Source organism: Bufo bufo, chromosome 1, assembly GCF_905171765.1.
Source record: "Bufo bufo chromosome 1, aBufBuf1.1, whole genome shotgun sequence".
NCBI classification, from domain to species: Eukaryota; Metazoa; Chordata; class Amphibia; order Anura; family Bufonidae; genus Bufo; species Bufo bufo.
The window spans coordinates 605,097,159-605,121,025 of record NC_053389.1 but is presented as its reverse complement, the minus strand read 5'-3'; the positions used below and the strand labels follow the sequence as shown (position 1 = coordinate 605,121,025).

Below are 23,867 nucleotides of genomic sequence, written 5' to 3'. Positions count from 1 at the left end.
GGGTGTTTTCTTCATACACATTATAGTTGGCCAAAATGGATGATTTCAGCTATTTTGACCAATGATCATTTGAAGATACAGTAGTTCCTCAAGTTACAATATTAATTGGTTCCAGGACGACTATTGTATGTTGAAACCTTTGGAAGTTGAGTATTCGGTTCCAAACCTCCAAATGTCATCCAATATAATAGAAAGTAAAGATTTAAGAACAAAATGCAGATAAAACAAGTCCTTACATATAACAGTCAGGAATAGCTGATAACTACCAACAGATACAGCTATTTTACCAGAGAAGTCACCTTGATTGGTTGGATCTGATACTGACGCATTGTATGTTGAGTCTATTTTCAACTTATGATGGGTCAGAGAAGACCATTGTATGTTGAAAATATTGTATCCTAATTCCTGAGGCCATTGTATCTTGAGGGATCACTGTATAATTTTGCATGCTGAAAATGTAAACAACCAGGATGGTTGGTCAAAATAACATGTGTATATGGCATGATAGACTAAATTTGGCAACCATTCGCCACTGTGCTGAAGGACCAGGAAAATCTGACTCCTTGACCAGCCAGGTTAGCTTGCAATGTTGCTGGCAGGATCGTTCATAGAAATCATCCCATGGACAACTAATCGCCTGCAATACAGCCAATCAATCTCTCATCTAAGGCAGGCTTCAGCATTCCCAATAGTGAGCTGATTGTGGTTTTCCAACTGCTCCAGAGATCAGCAGTCAGACTCAGCGCTGGGAGGTTTTACATCGTGAAGTCAATAGGTGACCTGGTATTACCTGGTTGCACCAATCACTCCTCTTTTTAAAGCATATCTCTACTATTACTAATAGATGGGTGCTCCATTTGGAGGACTATGCTCAGGGATGTCCACATACCCATGTCCAAAAATGAAAAATGGTTGCTCTCTGTGCACTATGCACTATAAGTATTTTTGTTGTAAATATGTACAATATTTACAACAAAGTAAATAAATAAAAGTAAATAATAAACAGCCATTGCTGAAAAATGACAAATCACAACTGATTATTATCTCCATTGACTATAATATAATCTTAACTGCCCCAAGCTACTGCAAGCCAGAAACATCCTTCACATTTTTTTTAATTATTTTTGCATCATGAGTTTAGTTATAAAAAAAAACTAAAAAAAAGTTGGATCAGGAATCTGAATTATTTATTGAACAATGCATGCATTGCACATGATTATATTCTATTCGTTTTCCATATTCAGATGATAATCTAACAGGCTCTGTTGCAGAATATTATTATGATGTGATTTTTATATTTTCCTTTAACACTTTTGAGCCTATAATGCATTCCTCTTAAGCCACCGAAAGCATATTAATATAGAAGGATCATTTTATATATTTCTTTTATGAAATTTAGCTGACATATTTATTCATTGGATTCTCTTCCCATTCACTTAATACGGATAATTTTTCGGTGGTAGCATCATCAATGGGCCATCCCCAGGCTTTGAAGAATGGAGCCAGGTTCTTATTGACTGCTTGGGAAAACTTCTCTGCCCAAAGATTCATCTTAACATTCTTGACATTACTGACATTGGACATGGTCTGATACTCTGAGAAAACTTGCTTGAAGGGACCCCAGCCAAAGCCCTCTTGTAGCTGAAACAATAAAGAAAAGACAAAGTACATTTAGGAGTACAGTTTTATATCATTCTTTCTAGGCAAGGATGAATATGGATATATCATCAGCATTACTATGTGAAGTGCATAAATGTAAAAGTATTCAGAGGGCTACAATATATTTGTTGGGCATTTACCATTGGACTACTGATAAATAGTACTAAAATGAATAGTGCAATGCTTAAAGCGACCCTCCAGTTCAAGAAAAAAAAATCATATTGACTGGGGAATTGTTACGGATCAGTGAGTGTGGACTCACTGTGCCAACTAACCAGTTTGGCTTTGGACTAAACCTTAAGGGCATTACTCTAGCACTCCCTTGGTATTCACCCTTTAACCCCTGTACAGGAATCTGGCCTTGGATGTAGGGAAGCAACTAGACTCTTACCTCCTGGGATAGTTCTGATGTAGTTGGCAGCTAGCCCACTGGGGTCAGGGACTCTGGTGCAAGCTCAAGAAACGATACAGAAAACACACCAAAAATGTAGGAAACCCACAGGTATACTCACAACTGAGACTTGAATGTAAGTTTCTGAAATCCAGAAGGCTTACTTGGAGAATAGATCGTGGGAGACACAGGATAAACTGGATGGCACAAGGTATAGGAGGGCAACCTAGATGCCACACAGGCAAAAAACAAACAGCGATGGCTGCTTCACGCTAGTGCACTTCCTCAGGTCATCAACGTAATCACGCAGTTACGTCGCTCTTTATGCCGGTTACCAGAATCGTCATAGCAACAAGTGACGCATCTGATGTCGAGCCTGTAACATCCCATGCTTCAAACATAAACATACTTATTAAATAACAATACAATATTCCCTCCAAAAATGCACTCAGATCATTTTTAGCATTGAGGCCCAAAGGACCCATTGCTCCCGAACGTATAATCCAACTGGCTTCCTTACATAACAACGTACGATGTCTATCTCGCCCTTACGGAGGATATAATACCAGCTCTATCCCTGAAAAATTCAGGACATTGGGGTTACCCCCATGTACCGTCCTTATATGTTCTATTAAACAGGGACACCCCTTACCTGAACTAATCGAGTTTATATGCTCCGTAAACCTTTCAGATGGACTCCTAATTATCTTACCTATAAAAAAATCGGCCACGTGGGTGGGCACATTATTAAGTACACCAAGTATTTACACCTAAATGTGATTAGGGTGTTCACTTTATGATGTACCCCTCCACAGTTCAGGTACTTAAACTAGGGGTAATTTTTTTTGCCTGTGTGGCATCTAGGTTGCCCGCCTATGCCTTGTAATTTGCCTCTTATTCTTCTGACGGAATAAAAAGAAGATGCTTTGACTACAACGGTGAGTGCTGCCTTGATATCTTTTTTATGGGCCGTAAGTTACCTTTTTAAGGCTGAGCATCTCCAGTAGTGACAAAGTGCCCGGTACCGGGGCTCATTATCCAATCTGATTGGAGACAGGAAAGATAGCTAACAGTGCCACCCTTTTCTTCTCCATATAGTTATTTATGTTATGTCTTATGACTTTTCTGGACTTTTTGTTTGGGGTAGAGCACGCTAAGCTGACTCCAATAAAGATTGTCTATATTAGAATGGAATCAGAGATGGATTTGGTGCCAGAGAGTACTGGAATGGACCTTATAGAAGGCAAGGAAGGGGCGGACACTTTTTTCACACAGTGCAATCAGAAATATATGTTGCAGACGTTGACCACTAGAGATTTAGAACTGAACATCTCACAACTGGCTGACAAAGAAGTATGTTATTTTTGGACAGTGAACAACTTGAGATTGTATAAAGACAGTAATCGGGTCCCAAGAGGACTTACGTGCTTATAAAGAAATGTCACAATATCAGGATGATAATGATTTTGTAGCTAAGTGGCAACATTTACACTCTGAGTTCTCACCACAGATCCTGGAGTTGGTTTTGAATAGGAAAGAGATTGAGTATGCTAGTATCAAGGTGGAGCTAACAAAAGTCAAAGCAGAGTTGCAAATTAGACTAACAGAGAACCAGCTCCAGGCCTTTGATAAAAACTGGATAGGAAGTTGGTATTAACCCAAGCCGAGGGACAAGCAGGATTATGATTTGGGCAAAGTATTTGAATGGAGTTCAAGGAAACAACAGAGGAAGCGATACTCATGCAAAAATGACTATTGGACCACAGATTTAAGTGCCTCTGATGATTCCAACAATCGTCCAGCTAAGAGATCAGATGTGGGCGAGCGTATGACCCCTTTAGGCGGAATAACAGAAGGGGCCATAGGAAGAGGACAAATGAACAGAAAATATGGTCGCAAACGGAAACAGGTCTCATGAAGACGATAGCACAACCATCCCAAATCGGGTTGAGGAATAGTATTGTGGTTAATTTGACCGGGTTCGAGTTGACACCGGACTGTGTCTTAGTAAGGGACTTAGTTACAGTCTAGTTGAGCAATTCAACCTGTTAATTGTTTAGGTTGATCAATTTAAGGCTGTGCGTAAATGTAATTTGCATAACATGTTTACAAATGTAACCCAAGAAGAGCGAGCGTGGAGAGATGGTGAAATACCCATCACAATTGGTCCTTTGAGTTTTAGTACCTCTGCCAAATTTGATGAGACAGAAGTGTCATGTGTTGAATTCTTGGCAGATCAAAATAGTGATGGGAATGAGGTTGAAAATGTACCTATTCGTGAATTTACTGGTGGTATTAGATCCACATTTTGTCCCCCCATGACTGCTGGGAGTAGCGTTGATGTGTTTTACCATCAGGTTTTGAAAGACGTAAGAGCATTAGTGTATCCAGGGTAGTTTGGGTGAAAGGAAAACTTTGAAATGGTTACTGTCCTGTAAGGACATTGTGGTGAAACCAGCAGACAAGAGGGGCAATGTGGTGTTGATGATGAGGGAGTATTACGTTGCAGAGGCATTAAGGCAATTGGGAGATGTGGACACATATGAGACACTGTCAGTGGACCCCACCATTAGAATTCAGACCCATTTGAGGAGTTTTCTTCCTAAATATGTGGAATGTAATGTTTTGTCCAGGAAAGTAGCGGAGAGACTCTTACCGCTTTATCCATCCAAGCCATCTTGGTATTTTCTACCGAAAATACATAAGTCGCTGGAACGACCTCCAGTCCGACCTGTTGTGGCCGGGATCGGCTCAGTGACTGAACAGTTATCAAAATAAATTGATTGGCTATTGAGGGCACTCCTAGACCGCATACCATCATACCTGAGGGGAACAAACGATTTCCCCCTGGCATTAAAGTCTTTTCGGTGGCAGGAGGGATATCGTTTGATGTCCCTGGATCCCTGGATGTGGAGAGTTTGTATACTCGAATACCGCATGAAATAGGAATTAGGTCAGTGTTGTAAGTGTTAGAGGGAACTAATAAGAGTAAAAAGTACAATGGTTTTGTGAAGGAAGCCTTGGAATTGATTCTGATTTAATAATACCTTTAGATTTAGAAACCAGTGGTATAGACAGAAACATGGTACAGCCATGGGGACATCAGGGCGTTGTACATTTGCTAACATCTATCTTACTAGATTTGAGGACAAATATGTATACTCTTTGAATAACCCTTTTTTGAGTCATATTCAATAGTTTTTACAGTACATTGATGATATATTCATTGTCTGGTCAGGTACTTAATTGCAATTTCAGGGTTTAGTGACGCATCTTAATGAGGTTGTCACGTGCCGGAGGCCCAAAGGCAGACCTCCGGAATGTCTTGCAAACTGGACATAGACAGAAACAGACCAGGGACCAACAGAGTACTTTATTACACATGTAATAAAGGAACATGACAGTGCAGCAGGTTAAGCAATAGTGGTAGAACTACCACAGAACCAAGTGTAAAGGCAGACCAGAGGCAAAACCGAGAGGGCAGAGAACCAGTGAGCCCCGTTCTTCACAGAGCCTCTGTTGGTGGGGATGAACTGGGCTGAGGGCTCACTGGTTTCACCTCCAGGAAGGTCCCGGTACACTTGGCCGCTACCTGCAGAGAACCACGGACAACAGGACTGGAACCCAACCAAACACAGTACATGGATCAGACAACAAGACGAACGGGAACCTGTAATTTTTGAGACTAGTTTGGAGTTTTGATATGTTGCGGTTGTGGTGGAGGGTGATGGATTGGTTACTAAGGGCTATAGAAAGCCCACAGTGACCAATTCTCTACTGCACTACAACAGCTTTCATCCTCAGTTGTAAAGAAGTCAGTCCCATATGTGCAATTTGTTAGACTGAGGAGAATCAATGGTACAGAGGACGATTATAGGTCCTAAGCCTTGGATTTCAGGAATTGTCTACTCTCCGGGGGATACCCGATGGAGAGATTGGATGAGGCTATGACCAAGGCTTCCCGATTTACTCAGAGTGACCTTCTATTTAGAAGAGTCACTTCAGGTAAAAAGGGGAGAAGACAGAGACATTTTGCTTTCTCGTTTAAGTATAGCCCAATGGCGGAGGCCATTCGTAAAGCTATATTTTATAACTGGGACATGTTAATGAAGGATGATAGCCTTAGTGATTTAACTGATAAGAAGGCACTTATTACCTTTACACGCCCGCAATATGGGTCTGCATCCGTTCCGCAATTTTGCGTAACGGGTGCGGACCCATTCATTTTCAATGGGGCCGGAAAAGATGCAGACAGCACACAGTGTGCTGTCCGCATCCGCACTTCCGTTCCGTGGCCCCACAAAAAAATAGAACATGTCCTATTCTTGTCCGCGGTCACGGACAAGAAAAGGCATTTCTATTATAGTGCGGACCGCAAAACACTTGCGGACGTGTGAATGGACCCTTGGAAGAAGTCATGCTCTTAAGGATAAAGTAGTGAGGAGTCGCTTTGTGAAGGAAAAGCCCAACACTTGGTTAAGAGATCTTATGCCTGTAGGGAACCGCAGATGCGGAAGTTGTTCCCTTTGCAAAAATAACCCGCAATTTAAGTACCTGAACTTTGGATGGGTACATCATAAAGTGAACACTCTAATCACATGTAAGAGTAAATACTCGGTGTACCTAATAATGTGCCCATGGGGCCGATTTTATATAGGGTACGATAATTAGGAGTCTACTTGAAAGGTTTAGGGAGGATGTAAACTTGATTTGTTCAGGTAAGAGGGGTCCCCATTTAATAGAACATATAAGGATTATACATGGGAGTAACCCCAATGTCCTGAATTTTTCAGGGATAGAGCTGGTATTATATCCTCCGCAAGGGTGAGATAGACATCGTACGTTGTTATGTAAGGGACTGGGAGCCAGTTGGATTATACGCTCGGTAGCAATGGGTCCTTTGGACCTCAATGCTAAAAATGATCTGAGTGCATTTTTGGAGGGAATATTGTATTGTCTTTTAATAAGTATGTTCATGTTTGATGCATGGGGTGTTACAAGCCAGACATCAGACGCGTCACTTGTTGCTATGACGATTCTGGTAACCAGCATAAAAAGAGCAACGTAACTGCTTGATTATATCATTGGCCTGAGGATGCGCACTAGCGCGAAACGGCTGTCGCTGGGGTGGAGTGGATTGCCGCTATTACTACTGAGGGTGCTCACTCTGATCGGCTGTTGTGTTTTCGAGCACCACTGGAGTGGGACATCACTTCGACTAGCAACGCCCCCCCCCCCCCCCACATGCATGGCACATGCAGGGGCTGCAGCCAGCTGGGCCCCTTCATCTTGGTTGCGTGTGCGTCCTGTGTGGTCGTACAGGTCACACACCCAAATAGCCGGCCCTGCAAGGGAGTTTAGCGATAGAGGCATGAGAGTTCCTAGGCATTCTGCAGGGATTGTTGCCATTGTTATCACTGTCCCCTAACCCCTAATACAACATTTGTCAAAACGCATTCTAGTAGTAATCATATATATATATATATATATATATATATATATATATATATATATGTAACTTAAAGTGCCTTCAAGTGTCCCTTCAAGGTGTGAAAAGTTAGATTGGCTTTTTAGATATATCAGTGTGGACAGAATGAATCTAACATGGTTGAGCATCACAGTGGCTGTTTAGCAATGTTGCCTTGTAGAACTGTCATGCTGAATTAGAAATTAGATTGTAAGCCCTGTTGGGGACAAGGATTTATTTTATGTGATAATTTCTGTACATCACAGCGGAGTACAGAGGAGCTATATAAGCTATATAAGAAACAATAAAAAAAAACAGCAACAGGAAATAAATATATAGTGGTAGGGTAGGCTACACATACCCATGAGGACATCTGAAAAGAAGTTGTGCATTAATAGTGTATAGTACCTGAAGATAAGTCTCAAGCGCTGTCCACACGTTCCACTCATCAAGGTTGGCTCCATTCTTCAGATACTGCTTGATTCTTTTTTCTCTGTCTCCTGGCTTGAGACTAGGATGAGCGTTATCCCTTGGGATCCCCAGTACGGTTTCATGCACATATACTGACCACAGGTTACAGGTGGCTTCTGTGGTGTGAGGAGGGAATTCCCAAACACCTCTCTGCTGGTTGTGGCCAAGCTCATGTGCAGCCCCCCACATGCCTTTCTTCAATGATGTAACACTTACTAAAGAAGGTGCTGTTGGCACATGGCACATTATTGGGTATCCAGAATGCATAAAACCTACAGCAACAGAAAAAGGTTAAGCAATTTAAAGGATGCAAGGTTGAGTTGATAAAAGGATCATTAAAGGAAGAATCTCCATCCTCAAGTAATGTCACTTTCTCGTTTGAGTAAACACTACACCTGAAAGTCTTCTGAAGTTCCCTTCTACGTTGTAAATAGTTCACTGTCGTGGAAATGTTATAACCTTAATGTGCCTGATGGAAAACAATACCACTTCATTAAAGGGAGCCTGTCACTTTGTATGCACAGACCTACAGTATCTGTAGGCAGCATGTTATAGAGCAGGAGGAGCTGAGCAGATTTAGTTTTGTGGGAAAAGATTCAGTATTTGTACTGAAGTACCAGAACCAGAAATTGTACTTTATTCTTTGAAACCTCAGCTCTTTCTATGCTTAGAAGTCATGTGGGTGGTCTCTATGCACGGTCATACAGGGAAGGCTGTCAATCACTGAGTAGGACCACCCACATGACTCCTAAGCATAGAAAGAGGCAGATGTGATTTGAAGAAGGTGCCTGTCTGGCTCCGAAATGCGTTATCATAAACATCCTAATAAACTTACACTTACCATGTGAAAAGTAGCGTGCAGACCTTGTTTCTTCTCTTATGTACTAAGCATAGAAAGAGCAGAGATTTATATAAATACATTTCGAAGTTATTCTGAATCTTTTTCCCTCAAAACTCTATATTCATTTGCTCAGTTCCTCTTGTTCTATAACATAATGCCTGCAGATTGCTCTGCATTTTCATGGCAGGCTTCCCTTTAAATTGTAACCCTTTCCAGCAAAATCCAGTTTGGACCAACTGGCGAAGCCCCATTTTTCAAGTCTGACATGTGCCACTTTATGAGGTAATAACTTTGGAACGCTTTGACATATCTAAGTGATTCTAAGATTTTTTTTCTCATGACACATCGTATTCATGTTAGTGGTGGATTTGAGTTATGTTTTACCTTTATGTTTAAAAAAAAATACAAATTTACAGAAAATTTGGGAAAATTTGCAATTTTCTAAATTTGAATTTCTCAGTTTTTAAGACAAATAGTGAATCCCTGCAAAATAGTTAAGAATTAACATTTCTCATGTGTCTACTTTTTGCTGGCATCATTTTGTAAATGTCATTTTATTTTTTTAGGATATTAGAAGGCTTAGAATATTGGAAGCAATTTTTGACATTTTCAAGAAATTTTTCAAAACCATTTTTGTAAGGACCAAGTCAGTTCTGAAGGGACTTTAAGGGCTTACATAATAGAAACCACCCAAAAATGAAGTGATTTTAGAAACTACAACTCTCATTTTATTAAAAACTGATTTTACAAACTTTGTTAACCCTTTCGCTGTTCCATAGGAATTAAAGCAAAATGGAGGTGAAATTTAAGAATTAAATTGTTTTGTGCAGATTTTCCATTTTAATCCAATTTCCTGTAACCCAGCAAGGGTTGACAGTAAAACCAACCTCAATATTTAGTATCCTAATTCAGTGTCTTACAGAAACACCCCATGTAGTTGAAAATCTCTTCACACAGCAGGGCTCACAAGGAAAGGAGCACAGTATTGTTTTTGGAGGGCAGCTTTTGCTGGAATGGTTTTAGGTTTCATGTCACATTTGAAGAGACCCTGAGGTAACCCTAGAAAGGAAACCCCAAAAAAGTGACCCCCTTTTGGAAACTACACCACTCAAGGAGATGATTGAGGGGTGAAATGAATCCTTTGACCCAACAAGTGTTTCATAGATTTTAGAAACACTTGGCCAGGGGCAGACTGGGAGCTTAAAGTGCTTTTTGAGATATGAGGCTATGGTGATCAGTTCACCCCTAATCAGGAATTTGTGGGATTCCCACAATCTACTGTATGTGAAGAGGTCTCTGGGGTTGTGTTTGTGGCATACTGAGTATGAGTGCTTGGCCTGTGTTCTGGGGACTCGGAGCTCCCCCTTATTGAAACAGATAACTGTCCCTTCTCTGACTCGGAGCTCCCCCTTATTCAAACAAATAACTGTCCCTTCTCTCCCTCTCCATCTTCCCCAACATCCTAAACCAGACCACGCCATAAACTTCTTAGTCCCTGACCCAGAGGTGACAACGATCACTGGCCTCCACGACACTTTATATAAGCATGCCTGTGTAGTGGACAGCTTCAAAGGGGTTTATTACTTTATGATAGGGGCACGCTTCCGGACGGTGGGGGCAAGCTGCTCTCCTTGCCTTGCTGTCATCGGGAATATCCAAAAATCGTACTCCGGTCATAAATACAGCTCAATAGAGATTATTGAGGTATGCCATTTTAACGGTCAGGAGGTGACGGTGCCACACATACCAAAAAACACCCACTTATGTTAAATCCTGGCTCAGAAAATCAGTTCTTCTGATTGGGGTCACGTGGACACCCCGTGTTTGGTACCCCTGTGACCCCAATACTGAGAGCTGAAAAATAAGCCCACAATTATCGGGCAGGCATTCTCCTGTGTAGAGTTATGTGCAGAAATCAATTTTAGACCAGATTTCAGCGTGACTGACCGGTCATAAAAGTCAAAGCCAACCCATATGTCACGCCCTAAAGGTGGATTTACAGACTGCCTGGACCAATTCTTATAAATTGGACAGAGCAGATTGTACTGAGCTCCCCATTTTGAGGCCAATCTGATTGAATGAGGATCCGTGTCTTTCTGTCTTGCCTCCGGACCTGATAGCTGCAAGTCTCTGTGTGAGTAAAGTAGGCATCGGTTTTCTTTCATTCTTTTTATTTTAAAAACTGTTCTGTGTATATTTGTATGCTTCTGTTTTTTACATCTTTCAATTTTTATTAAAACCAATTATTTAACCTAGCACGGGCAATATTTTTTAAGGCAATTAGAGTTCCTAATTTTCAGCTACCTGTTTGCTTTAAAATGCGAATCTTAGAAGTTTATTAGTTGTTAGAAGGAACTGGCAACAATTTGATCTCCCGTGCAATCTGGTAGATTGTAGGAAGCAGAGTCATCAAATTCGATAGTGTGTATAGTGTCAGTACTTGTCCCGATTTACCGCGGGTGCCTGATCCCGGTCTGATCAGGTACTGCGAACTGGGGAATCAGGCAAGATCCTGACAGTGTTCACTTAAAAAAAAAAACTCTTGTAATTATTTCTGTGTCCTGTCACTAATTTATTTTTTATTCAGTAATGTTTTGTTTAGTCTCCAGTGTCAATATTTAGGGTGTTGGACATGAGTATGGAAAATAAGAAAAACTGGGGAGCAATCTGACTGGGTCATAGATTCAATAGTTACTTTAGAGATCAAATGAAGAAAGTTTGACTGAAAAAAATATAATCCAAGTATCAGAATGTTATTCAATGTCCGCTACAAAACTCCTTGGAGTCATTCTTCTAGTTTTTTCTTGGATTTTTTTTCTTGGATTTTCAAAAAAAAAGGGAGAGCCAGCTTGTTCCCAAGGTGTCTGAGGTGTGATACTGTAGCACTCGACCAGTCCAGGATATCCAAAACCGAGACTATCCAAACATTGCCTCCAAATCACAAGGAGATTGGATAACCAATTTTAGAGATATAAATATGCCAAGGGGAACAGCCATCGGAAAGAGATTATTTTTTTTCTTTAGTAGATCTGTGATTGGTTTAAAGAAATCTGTCACAAATTATTTTTTTTGGTGCCCTAAGGGCAACATAACTAGTGACAGATCCCCTTAGCAAAATGCTGGGTAACTTACATTAATTGACCCAGAAATGTTATTATAATCTTGTACTGAACAGTTCCAGTGCATGCCGATGAGTGCTAAATACTCATGAGCCCCTGATTTTCTCCACCCAGCTGCTGCTAATTCAGCTCGAAAAAAAAACTGTCAGTGGCAGGGGGCGGAGAAAGGCAGAAGCTCATGAATATCACGACTCAGCATGTACTGGAGCTGTTAGTACCAAGCAGCATAAAACTGCTGACAGATTCCCTTTAAGGATTCTCTATTTACAGTTCCATGGGTCATGGGTGCTACATCTTGGAAGACTGTAATAACAGCTCCTTCATCTGTAATCTCTTCCATCTCTCTCTCGCTCTTTGGCCAGGATCTGTTCTTTTTGTTGAAAATTTTGGGAGCGACACATAATGTCTCTGGGTGGTTCACTGGGTTTAGGAGTTGTCAGTAGAGCTCTGTGTGCAGAGCTCTGTCTGTGGTAAAGGTAGAGCCCAGTAGTTATTTGCATATTTCTTTAGATGAGGCCTCTGATGCAACTGATTCTAGAACGCATCTGAAGCGTAACTTGTTTCTGCGACCGCAATTATCATAATCCTCAATATAATCATAAAATCTGTTTAAATGGAGTTGACATTTGGTGAGATTGTTAGAGGCTGATTTTGAGAATGTGACAATGTGCAGAACAATCTTGCAGAACATCTTGCTTGATATCAGAAAGTTTGTCTAATACCGGGTGAAGAGTCTTGCTCAATGCTTGAGAGAAAAAGCTAATCTAGTCTGCAGTATTACTAGTATTTGTGTATTAAGATGCTGGGAAGTATTTTTTGGCGACAAAGGTATTATTGATTCAGAGCAGGATTGTGGACACAAATATTTATTAATATCTCCCCAGGTAGAAGTGCCTTTTCCATCTAAAACCGAGATAGTGCTCATTTGTCTACTGATTTTAACCATATAGATGGATCGAATGCAGCTATGCAGATATTCGTGGTCAAAGCTGTAGAGCAAAGTACCCATTACATGTCTCAAGTGATGTGTGTTAACTGCCACAGAGTAGCGTCAGAGACACATAGTATACAGTGCCTTGAAAAAGTACTCATACTTGAACTTTTCCACATTTCTTCTCGTTACACCCACAAACGTAAATTTATTTTATTGGGATTTTTATGTGATAGACCAACACAAAGTAGCAAGTATGCGTGAAGTGAAAAAATTATACATGGTTTTCAAAAGATTTTATAAATAAAAATCTCAAAAGTGTGGTGTGCAGTTTTATTCATCCCACTGTACTCACCTAAATAAAACCCAGTGTGACTAATTGCCTTTAGAAGTCAACTAATTAGTAAATAGAGTCCACCTGTGGGTAATTTATTCTCTTTATAACTACAGCTATCTGTGAAGGCCTCAGAGGTTTGTTAGAAAACATTAGTGATCAAACGGCATTATTAAAACCAAGGAACACACCAGACAGGTCAGGGATAATATTGTGGAGATTTGTAAAGCAGGGTTAGGTTTTCAAAATAATATCCAAAGCTCTTAACATCTCATGGAGCACTGTTCAATCCATCATCTGAAAATGGAAGGAGTAAGGTACAACTGCAAACCTACCAAGACATGCCGTCCACCTAAACTGACAGCCGAGGCAAGGAGAGCACTAATTAGAGAAGCACCCAAGAAGTCCATGGTCTCTCTGGAGTAGCTGCAGAGATCCACAACTTAGGTGGGAGAATCTGTTTACAGGACAACTATTAGACATGTACTCCACAAATCTGGCCTTTATGGAAGAGTGGCAAGAGGAAAGCCATTTTTGAAAGCAAGCCATAAGAAGTCCCATTTGCAGTTTGCCAAAAGCCATGTTGGGGACACATCAAACATGTAGAAGAAGATGCTCTGCTCAGATGAGACCAAAGTTTAACTTTTTGGCCTTAATGTAAAATGCTATGCATGGCCAAAAACTAACACTGCACATCACCCTGAACACATGAGGATCCAGCGGCCCTTGGACATCTACCAGAGGCCTCAACTATTTGTGGGTGTCTGGTACAGCTGAGTCTCTAGGTGTAGATGTACAAAGACTCGGTAGAGTGATAGAGTCCAGTAACCATGATGCTGGTTTAGCTGCCACCTTCAGTAAGTGTTGTAGGCCACAGTGTGACTGTTTCGGTACTGACATGAAACGCAACTGTGAGTGCACGGATCTACACAAATGTGATGCTCATAGATACTAGGCAGGTAGTGGAACAGTATTGGTGGATGAAGTTTGGAAACTGTGGAGCAGTGATAAAAGGAGGATTTGGCTCAGTATTAGCAGCAGCTCTGGACTCATGCGTCTGCTCAGGTATCATGCAGGTATCTAATAGAAAAAAATATTGCAGTCTTGTACAATCTGCATGTCATTATGTGCATGTTAAAGACTGGTTGTCTGGGGTTTTTGCTTGAGGTGAAGCAGTAAATGCATTAAAATAAAGAAAAAGCGTATACTCTGCTACTCTAGTGTTCCCTATCAGTCCTGCAGTGATGATATAATGTACATCATTCGCATGACTGTTACATTGATTGAATGCAGAGGCCGCATAAATGATTTATCTGACGGCACCCCCGAAGAACGTCAAGGAACACCAGAGCGGCGATGCTGGAGCAACAAGGAATTTAATAGTCATTATAGGTAATTACTTTATTTCATACAATTTCCTAAGTTTCTTAAAATCCTGAAGAACCCTTTTAACATATACACAATAACTTAGGGTTAGTGCCGTTTATATCTTGCTAATAATTTTTACTTGGTAAGGTGCAGAAGGTGTTCAAATGTCTTATACCTCATGACCTGGACCTGGATGTGATGAATAGTCCACCTTACCTGCTGAGATCTGAACATCGGCCACAATTCTTTCTGGACGAGGCAGTTTCTTTGGGACAGATGCCAGATCAGCTACTGTTGACATGATGTTATCCCATAAAGACATAAGCGATTCAGGATCCTCTAGTGAGCGGACTGCATCAGTAGGGACAGTCAGGATAATATTCTCTGTAATAAGCTCAGCCCAAGGAGATGTTGAGGTGCGTAATGTATCCAACCACGAAGAAACCTTAGTTTGTCCTGGTGACAAGACACATTTAGGTGACTACACAGTATATGAAACCAGCTATTACATGATATAATGATATAAGAATATTAGGAAAAACTAATTTATATATTGCATGTATGGCATTGCACCAGACAAAAAAAAATGTAGAACAGTCTTGGGTCTGGAATTTTTCCTGTTGCTAAAAGAGCATACAGTACTAAACTACATATTTACGGTAATATATGCAACATATTTAATTTATATTGTATGAACAATACATTTGCAGACTTAATTGATCATTAGGGGTACAGATACGGCAATCTGTCACAAAGACTGGGATCATCGAACGGTGTGTTGTCTTCCTGGTGCTCAAGTTCGACATATCACAGATCGGGATGATAGATTCTGGCAGAGGCAGGCAAAGACCCATGGTCCAAATTGGTCCAAATTGGAACCAATGACAAAGTTAGAGGTAGGTGGAGGGTCTTTAGAAATGATTTTAGGGATTTACAGTTGTGTTCAAAATAATAGCAGTGTGTTTAAAAAAGTGAATAAAGCTCAAAATCCTTCTAATAGCTTTTATTTCCATACACACAAATGCATTGGGAACACTACACATTCTATTCTAATCGAAACATGAAGAAAAATAAATCTAATTTGTGTTGTTCCTCTAAAAAAATTTAAGAAAAGTGACTATTAGACTGTTCAAAAAAATAGCAGTGTTTGTATTCTTCTTTACAAACTCAAACATTCACTATATAAACTGAAAAATGTTTGAAGATTTTGTTTTCATTTGAATCACTTAACTAATATTTAGTTGTACAACCACTGTTTCTGAGAACTGCTGTACATCTGTGTTGCATGGAGTCAACCAACTTCTGGCACCTGTGAACAGGTATTCCAGCCCAGGATGATTGAACTACATTCCACAGTTCTTCTCTATTTCTTGGTTTTGCCTCAGAAACTGCATTTTTGATGTCACCCCACAAGTTTTCTATTGGATTAAGATCCGGGGATTGGGCAGGCCACTCCATAACGTCAATCTTGTTGGTCTGGAACCAAGATGTTGCACATTTACTGGTGTGTTTGGGGTCGTTGTCTTGTTGGAACGCCCATTTCAAGAGAATTTCCTCTTCAGCATAAGGCAGCATGACCTCTTCAAGTATTCTGATGTATTCAAACTGATCCATGATCCCCGGTATGCGATAAATAGGCCCAACACCTTAGTATGAGAAATATCCCTATATCATGATGCTTGCCCCACCATGTGTTACTGTCTTCACAGTGTTCAGTGGCTTGAATTCAGTGTTTGGGGGTCATCTGACAAACTGTCTCCGGCCACTAGACCCAAAAAGAACAATCTTACTTTCATCAGTCCACAAAATGTCTCTTGAGGCCAGTCAATGTGCTTTTTGGCAAATTGTAACCTCTTCAGCACATGTCTTTTTTTCAAGAGTGGGACTTTGCGGGAGCTTCTTGCAGATAGCTTGGCTTCACATATGCGTCTTCTAATTGTAACAGTAGTCTCAGGTAACTTTAGACCTTCTTTGATCTTCCTGGAGCTGATTGTTGGCTGAGTCCTTGCCATTTTGGCTATTCTTCTATCCATTCGAATGGTAGTTTTTTGCTTTCTTCCACGTCTTTCAAGTTTTGGTTGCTATTTTAAAGCATTTGCGATCATTTTAGCTGAGCAGCCTATCATTTTCTGCACTTCTTTATATATTTTCCCCTCTCCAATCAACTTTTAAATCAAGGTACACTGTTCTTCTGAACAATGTCTGGAACGACCCATTTTCCCCAGAATTTCAGGGAGAAATGCACTGTAGCCAGCATGTCCAACATTTGCTGCATAGCTTCCTTAAATAAGGGCAATAATTGCCACCTGTTTTTCAAAGAATAAATTACCTCACTCATTGAACTCCACACTGCTATTATTTTGAACATGCCCCTTTCAATAAGTGATTGAATTACAGAGAATTAGCAGCATGACCTGTTGGGTCTGTTGGGTTTCTATTACTCTACTACACCTGCTAGTAAATTATTTGCCATGTAGAAATATCATTTGTACCAAAAACAGTGATTGATCAGGTTAGTGATGTCTGACTGCTATTATTTTGAACACAACTGTAGATCGCAAGCTCAGGGCAAGGACCTCAAAGATGGTATTTTCGGAAATGCTACTGGTACCACAAGCCACACCAGAAAGGCAGCGGGAAATTAGGAAGGTTAACAAGTGGCTCAAGAACTGGTGTAGGAAGGAAGGCAACACCTCAATGGGGAAGGTGCAGCTGTTTTGGGGAAGAAGATCACTAGAAGGCTGGAGGAGCATCTAAACTAGGGACTCGGGGAGGGTAATTACATTATGGGAGGGGAAAATCGGGAAGATGGGGACCTGAGGCGAGGTAATGGAACTGGAGGTGGAATAGAGGGAGGGATTAGAATAGTTCATACGGAAAGATGTAGGTAAAAAATATACAAAAACCTCTTAACCTCTAAGCCTCACTAATAAAACTGAAATTAGTAATGTCTGAATAGGACTATGAAATAGTGGGAATAACTGAAATGGCTGGATGATGGCTAGGACTGGGCAGTTTAACTTAGGCTTCTTTCACACTAGTGTTACTCGTTCCGGCAGGGGAACAGCCTACTGGATCCGTACTACAGTATACACCCGTGTGTTGCCGGAGGTCCGCCTGGCCCTATTCACTATAATGGGGAGTGGCGTAGATCCGGCCGCAGCATGGCAAATATGCCGAGAGGCAGCTGGACAAATACTGCTGACCCCCATAGTTCTACCACTTTACTGATCACTAGTCAGACCGCATATGGAGTATTGTGTTTAATTCTGGGCTTCTGTGCACAAGACAGACATGGCAGAGCTGGAGAGGGTTCAGAGGAGGGCAACTAAAGTAATAACTGGAATGAGTGAACTGCAGTACCCAGAAATATTGTCAAAATTAGGGTTATTCACTTTAGAAAAAAAGACAACTGAGGAGAGATTTAAAAAGGTTGTCTGGGTTCAGAACTGAACCTGGACATAAGCTCTCCTTGACTAATTTACTATGTCTGAGTGGAGCATCAGAGCATTTCTTGCCCCTCACCCTGCACTGCATCATGCAGAACAAGGGCTTTTTCTTTACTACTGGTGACGTACCGGTCTTCAAATGGGTATGTTTGGCGGAGACTTCTGCCTAGCAGTGAGTCCAGTGACGTGACCGCCACAAATGGGCGCTGCCCTGTAAAATAACCTAGAGCAGCAATAAAGATAACCCATTAGTGCCAGAATCACTGCTAGGTGGAAGACTCCTCCTAGCATACTGAAAAAAAGCCTGGTACGTCACTGGCAGTAGACAAACAGCCCTTGTACTGCATGATGCAACGCAAGGCATGGGGGAGCATCTGAGGTAGAAATACTCTAATGCGCCACTCATACATGGGTAATGATTGATGGGGAGCTTATGTCCATGTTCAGCTCTGAATTCGGACAACCCCTTTAATAATTAATGTATGTATAAACATATCAAATATGTCAAAAAGACATCTGTCCATCCAGTCCAGCCTGTTACCCTGGAAGTTGATCCAGAGGAAGGCAAAAAAAAAACCAGATCAGAAAACTCCATGGATCAACGACCCATCTCTAGTAGCTATAGCCTGTAATATTATTACACTCCAGAATTACATCCAGGACCCTATTCAACTCTTTTAGTGAACTCACCATCACCACCTCCTCAGGCAGAGAGTTCCATAGTCAAACTGCTCTTACCGTAAAGAATCCTCTTCTATGTTTGTGTACAAATCTTTTTTCCTAGAGATGCAGAGGATGTCCCCTCGTCACAGTCTGGGGGAAAAATAGATGATGGGAGAGATCTCTGTACTGACCCCTGATACATTTATACATAGTTATTAGATCTCCCCTCTATTTTTCTAAAGTGAATAACCCTAATTTTGACAATATTTCAGGGTACTGTAGTCCACCCATTCCAGTTATTACTTTAGTTGCCCTCCTCTGAACTCTCTCCAGCTCTGCTATGTTTGCCTTGTTCACAGGAGCCCAGAACTGTACACAGTACTTCATGTGTGGTCTGATGACTAGTGATTTGTAAAGTGGCAGAACTATGTTATTATCATGATGCAACCCATTATCTTATTGGCCTTGGCAGCAGCTGCTTGACACTGGTTTCTACAGCTTAGTTTGCGGTTCACAAAAATTCCTAAGTCCTTTTCCATGTCAGTGTTACCCACTGAAGCCCTTAGAAGGGTCACACAGAGATTGGATTTGAACCGTGTTAAAAAAAAAAAAAGGTCCATGCTTTGAGAAAACTGCAAGTGTTGCCATCCAAGGTGCAGGGATGCAGATGAAGTTGATCACGCTGCGTGCTGTAGTGGGAGCTATACTCGGTTAAAACTACAGCAGAACGTAAGGTTCAAGCAATAACCATCAGTCATCTTGGGCGCAACCGGAGCATATAGACTGACCAGAGGCTTTACAAATGTCGTACATCTGTTCCTCTGATCTATTGTTCAATATACTTTGCCCACCACAGGTAAGACTAACCATTAAGCTTTGTACCTCTTCTGGAGACTGCAATAAGTATTATTGCCTGTGTACCACTAATAGGGAAAGTAACCATAAAGAATGTCTATACCTACCATTTATAAATGTTGGAGCTGGTTCTGCCCCATAGATTGTAACTGGAACATTTCCTAGTTGACTCTTCCCATTTACAATAACGTAAAGAAGTCCTCCCCAGACACAGGATATCACAACCTTCTCGTGAACAACATTCTTTCTATGTACAACCACCGGAGCACGACACAACTGTGATGCTCCGCTCAGGTTATCACACTGACAGCCAACTTGTACCTGGAATAGACATCAGGCAACATTATAAGGCCTCATACACCTGGCAAAACTATATGCACAAAGCATGTGCATCTGTAGAAGTATGATAAGACAGAACACCTTTATGCTGCAGAATTTCTTCTTATGGATTAAACATGATAAAAACCACCATACATCTCCATATAAAAACAGAGGCATACAGAGGTGCAGTATGAGCTCATAGAATTTAACATAACAAGTAAACATTAAAGTAACGGAATGATTACTATTACAGGAAAACTAATTTAAAACTATGTGATTCTTACATGTGACACTTAAAGGGGTTTTCCAATACAGTATTTTTATCCAGAGAATAGGTCATCAGTATCTGACACCCAGGACCCCCGCCAATCAGCTGTTCGAGAAGACAGTGGCACTTCTGTGACTCCCTGACCTTCTCTTTGCTTTTTCTAGGCTAAGTGATGACACGTTCATATGTAACGTGGCCTAGGCACAGTTCAGCCCCATTCAAGTGAATGGGACTGAGCTGCGATACCAAGCACAGCTGCTATACGGTGTAAGCTGCGAGAACTCACAGGAGTGCGACTTTCTTCTCAAAACAGCTGATCAGCGGGTGTCCCGGGTGTCGGACTCCCACAATCAGATGGATAGGTCATCAGTAAAATAATGTTGTTTAGAGATTTTATGGGAACTAGCAGGTAGGTAAGAAATGTAACAATCTCTGCTCTAGAATCCAGGCAATGAGGTAGGAGAGGGCATACCGTAGCATGAGCTCATCTGTTCTGGAGCAGAGACAGAAGGGGACTTTGCTTGAGAGCCAATTAGTGAGATCTGTACAAAGATATCACTTCACCTTTCATAAATGGTAACATTACACTGGAACTGGTTTTACAAAGCAGGTCAGAGTTACCTGGAGGCCCTTCCCTGCAGCTGAGGCTGGAAATACAAGTGTTGCTTTTTTGTTAGGAGGCAAGTATAGCCCTGTACTTCTCCATGAATCACCATCTGGAAGCACAACATAAGTGTTAATACAGTGTACACCAGGGCTGGATTAAACTTGGAGTAAGCCCCTGGGCAAAAAGTCTGGTAGTGGCCCCATAATATAAATCTTTGAATTAGCTGGGGGGAAAGGTGGTGTACCTGAGCTATATGTCTATCTGCTGTTACCACGTTAAGGTCTGGCATACAGTCTGCCGCTGGTCAATCCATCATTCTAGTGTAAACACTGCAATCATCAGTCAATCCATAGTCTAATGTAGACACTGCAGTCAGTCAGTCCATAGCCTGGTGTAAGCTCTGTGGTTAGTCAGTCCAAAGTCTAGTGTAAATGCCTCAGTCAGTCCATAGTCTGGTGTAAGCTCTGTGGTCAGTCAACCCATAGTCTAGTGTAAACGATGCATTGTCAGTCCATAGTCCAGTGTAAACGATGCATTGTCAGTCCATAGTCCAGTGTAAACTATGCCTTGTCAGTCCATAGTCTAGTGTAAACTATGCATTGTCAGTCCATAGTCTAGTGTAAACGATGCATTGTCAGTCCATAGTCTAGTGTAAACGATGCATTGTCAGTCTATAGTCCAGTGTAAACTATGCATTGTCAGTCCAAAGTCTAGTGTAAATGCCTCAGTCAGTCCATAGTGTGGTGTAAGCTCTGTCATCAGTCAGTCCATAGTCCAGTGTAAACGATGCATTGTCAGTCCATAGTCCAGTGTAAACTATGCATTGTCAGTCCATAGTCTAGTGTAAACGATGCTTTGTCAGTCCATAGTCCAGTGTAAACTATGCATTGTCAGTCCATAGTCTAGTGTAAACGATGCCTTGTCAGTCCATAGTCTAGTGTAAACGATGCATTGTCAGTCCATAGTCTAGTGTAAACTATGCATTGTCAGTCCATAGTCTAGTGTAAACGATGCTTTGTCAGTCCATAGTCCAGTGTAAACTATGCATTGTCAGTCCATAGTCTAGTGTAAACGATGCCTTGTCAGTCCATAGTCCAGTGTAAACGATGCATTGTCAGTGCATAGTCTAGTGTAAATGATGCATTGTCAGTCCATAGTCTAGTGCAAACGATGCGCTCTGTCACTGCATAGTATAGTGTTATTGCTGCAGTCAGTTGTCACTCCATAGTCTAGTATAAACGATGCACTCAGTCACTGCATAGTGTAGTGTAAATGCTGCAGTCAGTTGTCACTCCATAGTCTAGTGTAAACGATGCGCTCTGTCACTGCATAGTATAGTGTTATTGCTGCAGTCAGTTGTCACTCCATAGTCTAGTGTAAACGATGTGCTCAGTCACTGCACAGTGTAGTGTAAATGCTGAAGTCAGTTGTCACTCCATGGTCTAGTGTATACACTTTCTGTATTTCATTTATAATAATTATTTTGAAATTAAAAATATATTTTTTTAATCTTTAATGGATTTTACTTTGGAGTGAAAGACTTTCAGCCTGGAGACAGGAGAGAGCTTTCTGCAGGGGGCAGCACTATATGGCAGGGTTCTGTGGGCAACGGGGAGACACTTATTAACAGGATTCTCTCTGGAAGCAGAAATGGGGAACAGAAACTTGTGCAGGAGACAGAGGCAGTGCAGAGGAGTGATGCTACTTGTCAGGGGCCTGTTGGTGAAGGGGAGACATGATGTGGCAATTACTGTGTGAAAGGGCTATTGAGAACACAAAGGGTCCAATCTCTGAGGGAGGGGACATAAGCAACAGAAAGGGGCATCGTGGGAAGCCACAGACTTCCAGGAGCTCTGTGAAGGAGGCACGGAGCAAAGAAAATTCACTCCTGAGGGGTAAGGCGGAACAGTGGGTGCACTGTCAGGGGCTCTTGAGAGGTGTACAGAAACACATTTAAGATTAATCATCTGAATCTGCTGCCTGTGCTAAACACATACAGGCAGCAGCTTCAGGAGAACGCTGCCCCCCCTCCCACAGTCCCTCACCAAACATAGGAGCCCCTCATGCAGCCACTTCTTGTTATAGAGATCCTTTTCTCTCTCCCCCTTCTATAATTGCCTGCTGCCAGCACCTGCCATATTCTCTGGATCATCTCAAACGTTATTTCAGTACTAGTAGGAGGCAGCATGGTTTTGTAATTCTGCCACCGGCTGGCTATAAAATGTCTCTTCTCTAAAACAGGAGAGAGTGTGCATCTTTTTTATCCATACAGCACTAGGTGATGGACGGACTGCGGGTGCAGTACAGCAGCGGCTCACTCTTATTTAGGGGCTAGTTTAGCCGATAGTGCAGAGGTAAGCAACTTTCAGCACTCCAGATGTTGTGAAAGTCCCAGCATGCACATTTGCTCAGCTCTTCTTGCAACTCCCACAGAAGAGAATGGAGCATGCTGGGAGTTGTAATTTCACAAGAGCTGGTGTGCAGGAGGTTGCTGACCTCTGCTGTAGTGTCTTGCTGCTCCTGAAAGGCACTGACATCTGCAGGTTCGGCAGTGTCATCAGTCTAAACCTGCAGATGTGATGGAGGCCCCAACTTCCTGTTTAGTGGTGGAGGCCCCGGGGCTCATGCCTGAGGTGCCCTCCCTTTAATCCGGGGATGGGGTACACTGTGCACTGGCATCAGTTTTAGGGCTAACGATTGTCTGTAGTACCTGTATCTGACTTCACAAATAATAAGATAGCAAGCAATTGTGCTGCAATTTTGAAAATGACTTGCTAAGCTATTGCAGACTTGCCAAGCTTCACAAGTATGTTGAAAACTTACAGCAAGTCTGCTTTGCAAGTCTCCAGATTAACTTGCTTTTGCAAACTTGCTGCAAGTTCTCGTTAAGTTATTTTGCTCTTGCTAGAGACTTGCCAAGCAAATTTGCTGCAAGTTGCAAAAGTGTTAACTGGAACTTTTGCTGCAAGTGCTCTGCAAGTGTACAACTTGCCAGAGAATGTGTGCAGCAAGTTAACAAGACTTACAATTTAACCCTGCCACAAGTTTGTGGCAAGTTATCCTTGCTATCTGGGTGACCTGTATTCTTGAGCCTTAAAGGCTATGTACACCTTTGGGTGCAAT

General features: G+C 41.6%; 1 protein-coding gene across 1 annotated transcript; it reads right to left on the bottom strand.

Moving 5' to 3' along the window:
• Positions 1–1,149: 1,149 nt before the first annotated feature.
• LOC120986139 (TRPM8 channel-associated factor homolog) lies at positions 1,150–22,809 on the bottom strand. The gene is made up of 6 exons (XM_040414514.1): positions 22,790–22,809; positions 20,759–20,894; positions 19,656–19,869; positions 14,798–15,037; positions 7,926–8,260; positions 1,150–1,641 (listed from the first exon to the last, which is right to left on the bottom strand). Exons 1-6 carry the CDS (start codon positions 22,807–22,809, stop codon positions 1,396–1,398), a joined length of 1,191 nt encoding a protein of 396 aa, XP_040270448.1. The 3' UTR covers positions 1,150–1,395.
• Between the last annotated feature and the right edge of the window lie 1,058 nt (positions 22,810–23,867).

What these genes read in the sequence shown, in the direction of transcription:
- LOC120986139 (XM_040414514.1), bottom strand. Translation starts at nt 22,809, where the DNA reads ATGAGGGGCTCCTATGTTTG. An exon ending in ATGAGGGGCTCCTATGTTTG is followed by an intron (nt 20,895 to 22,789) that starts GTGAGGGACTGT and finishes AGTTTAATCCAG; the next exon opens with CCCTGGTGTACACTGTATTA. An exon ending in CGCTTGAGACTTATCTTCAG is followed by an intron (nt 1,642 to 7,925) that starts GTACTATACACT and finishes TTATTGTTTCAG; the next exon opens with CTACAAGAGGGCTTTGGCTG.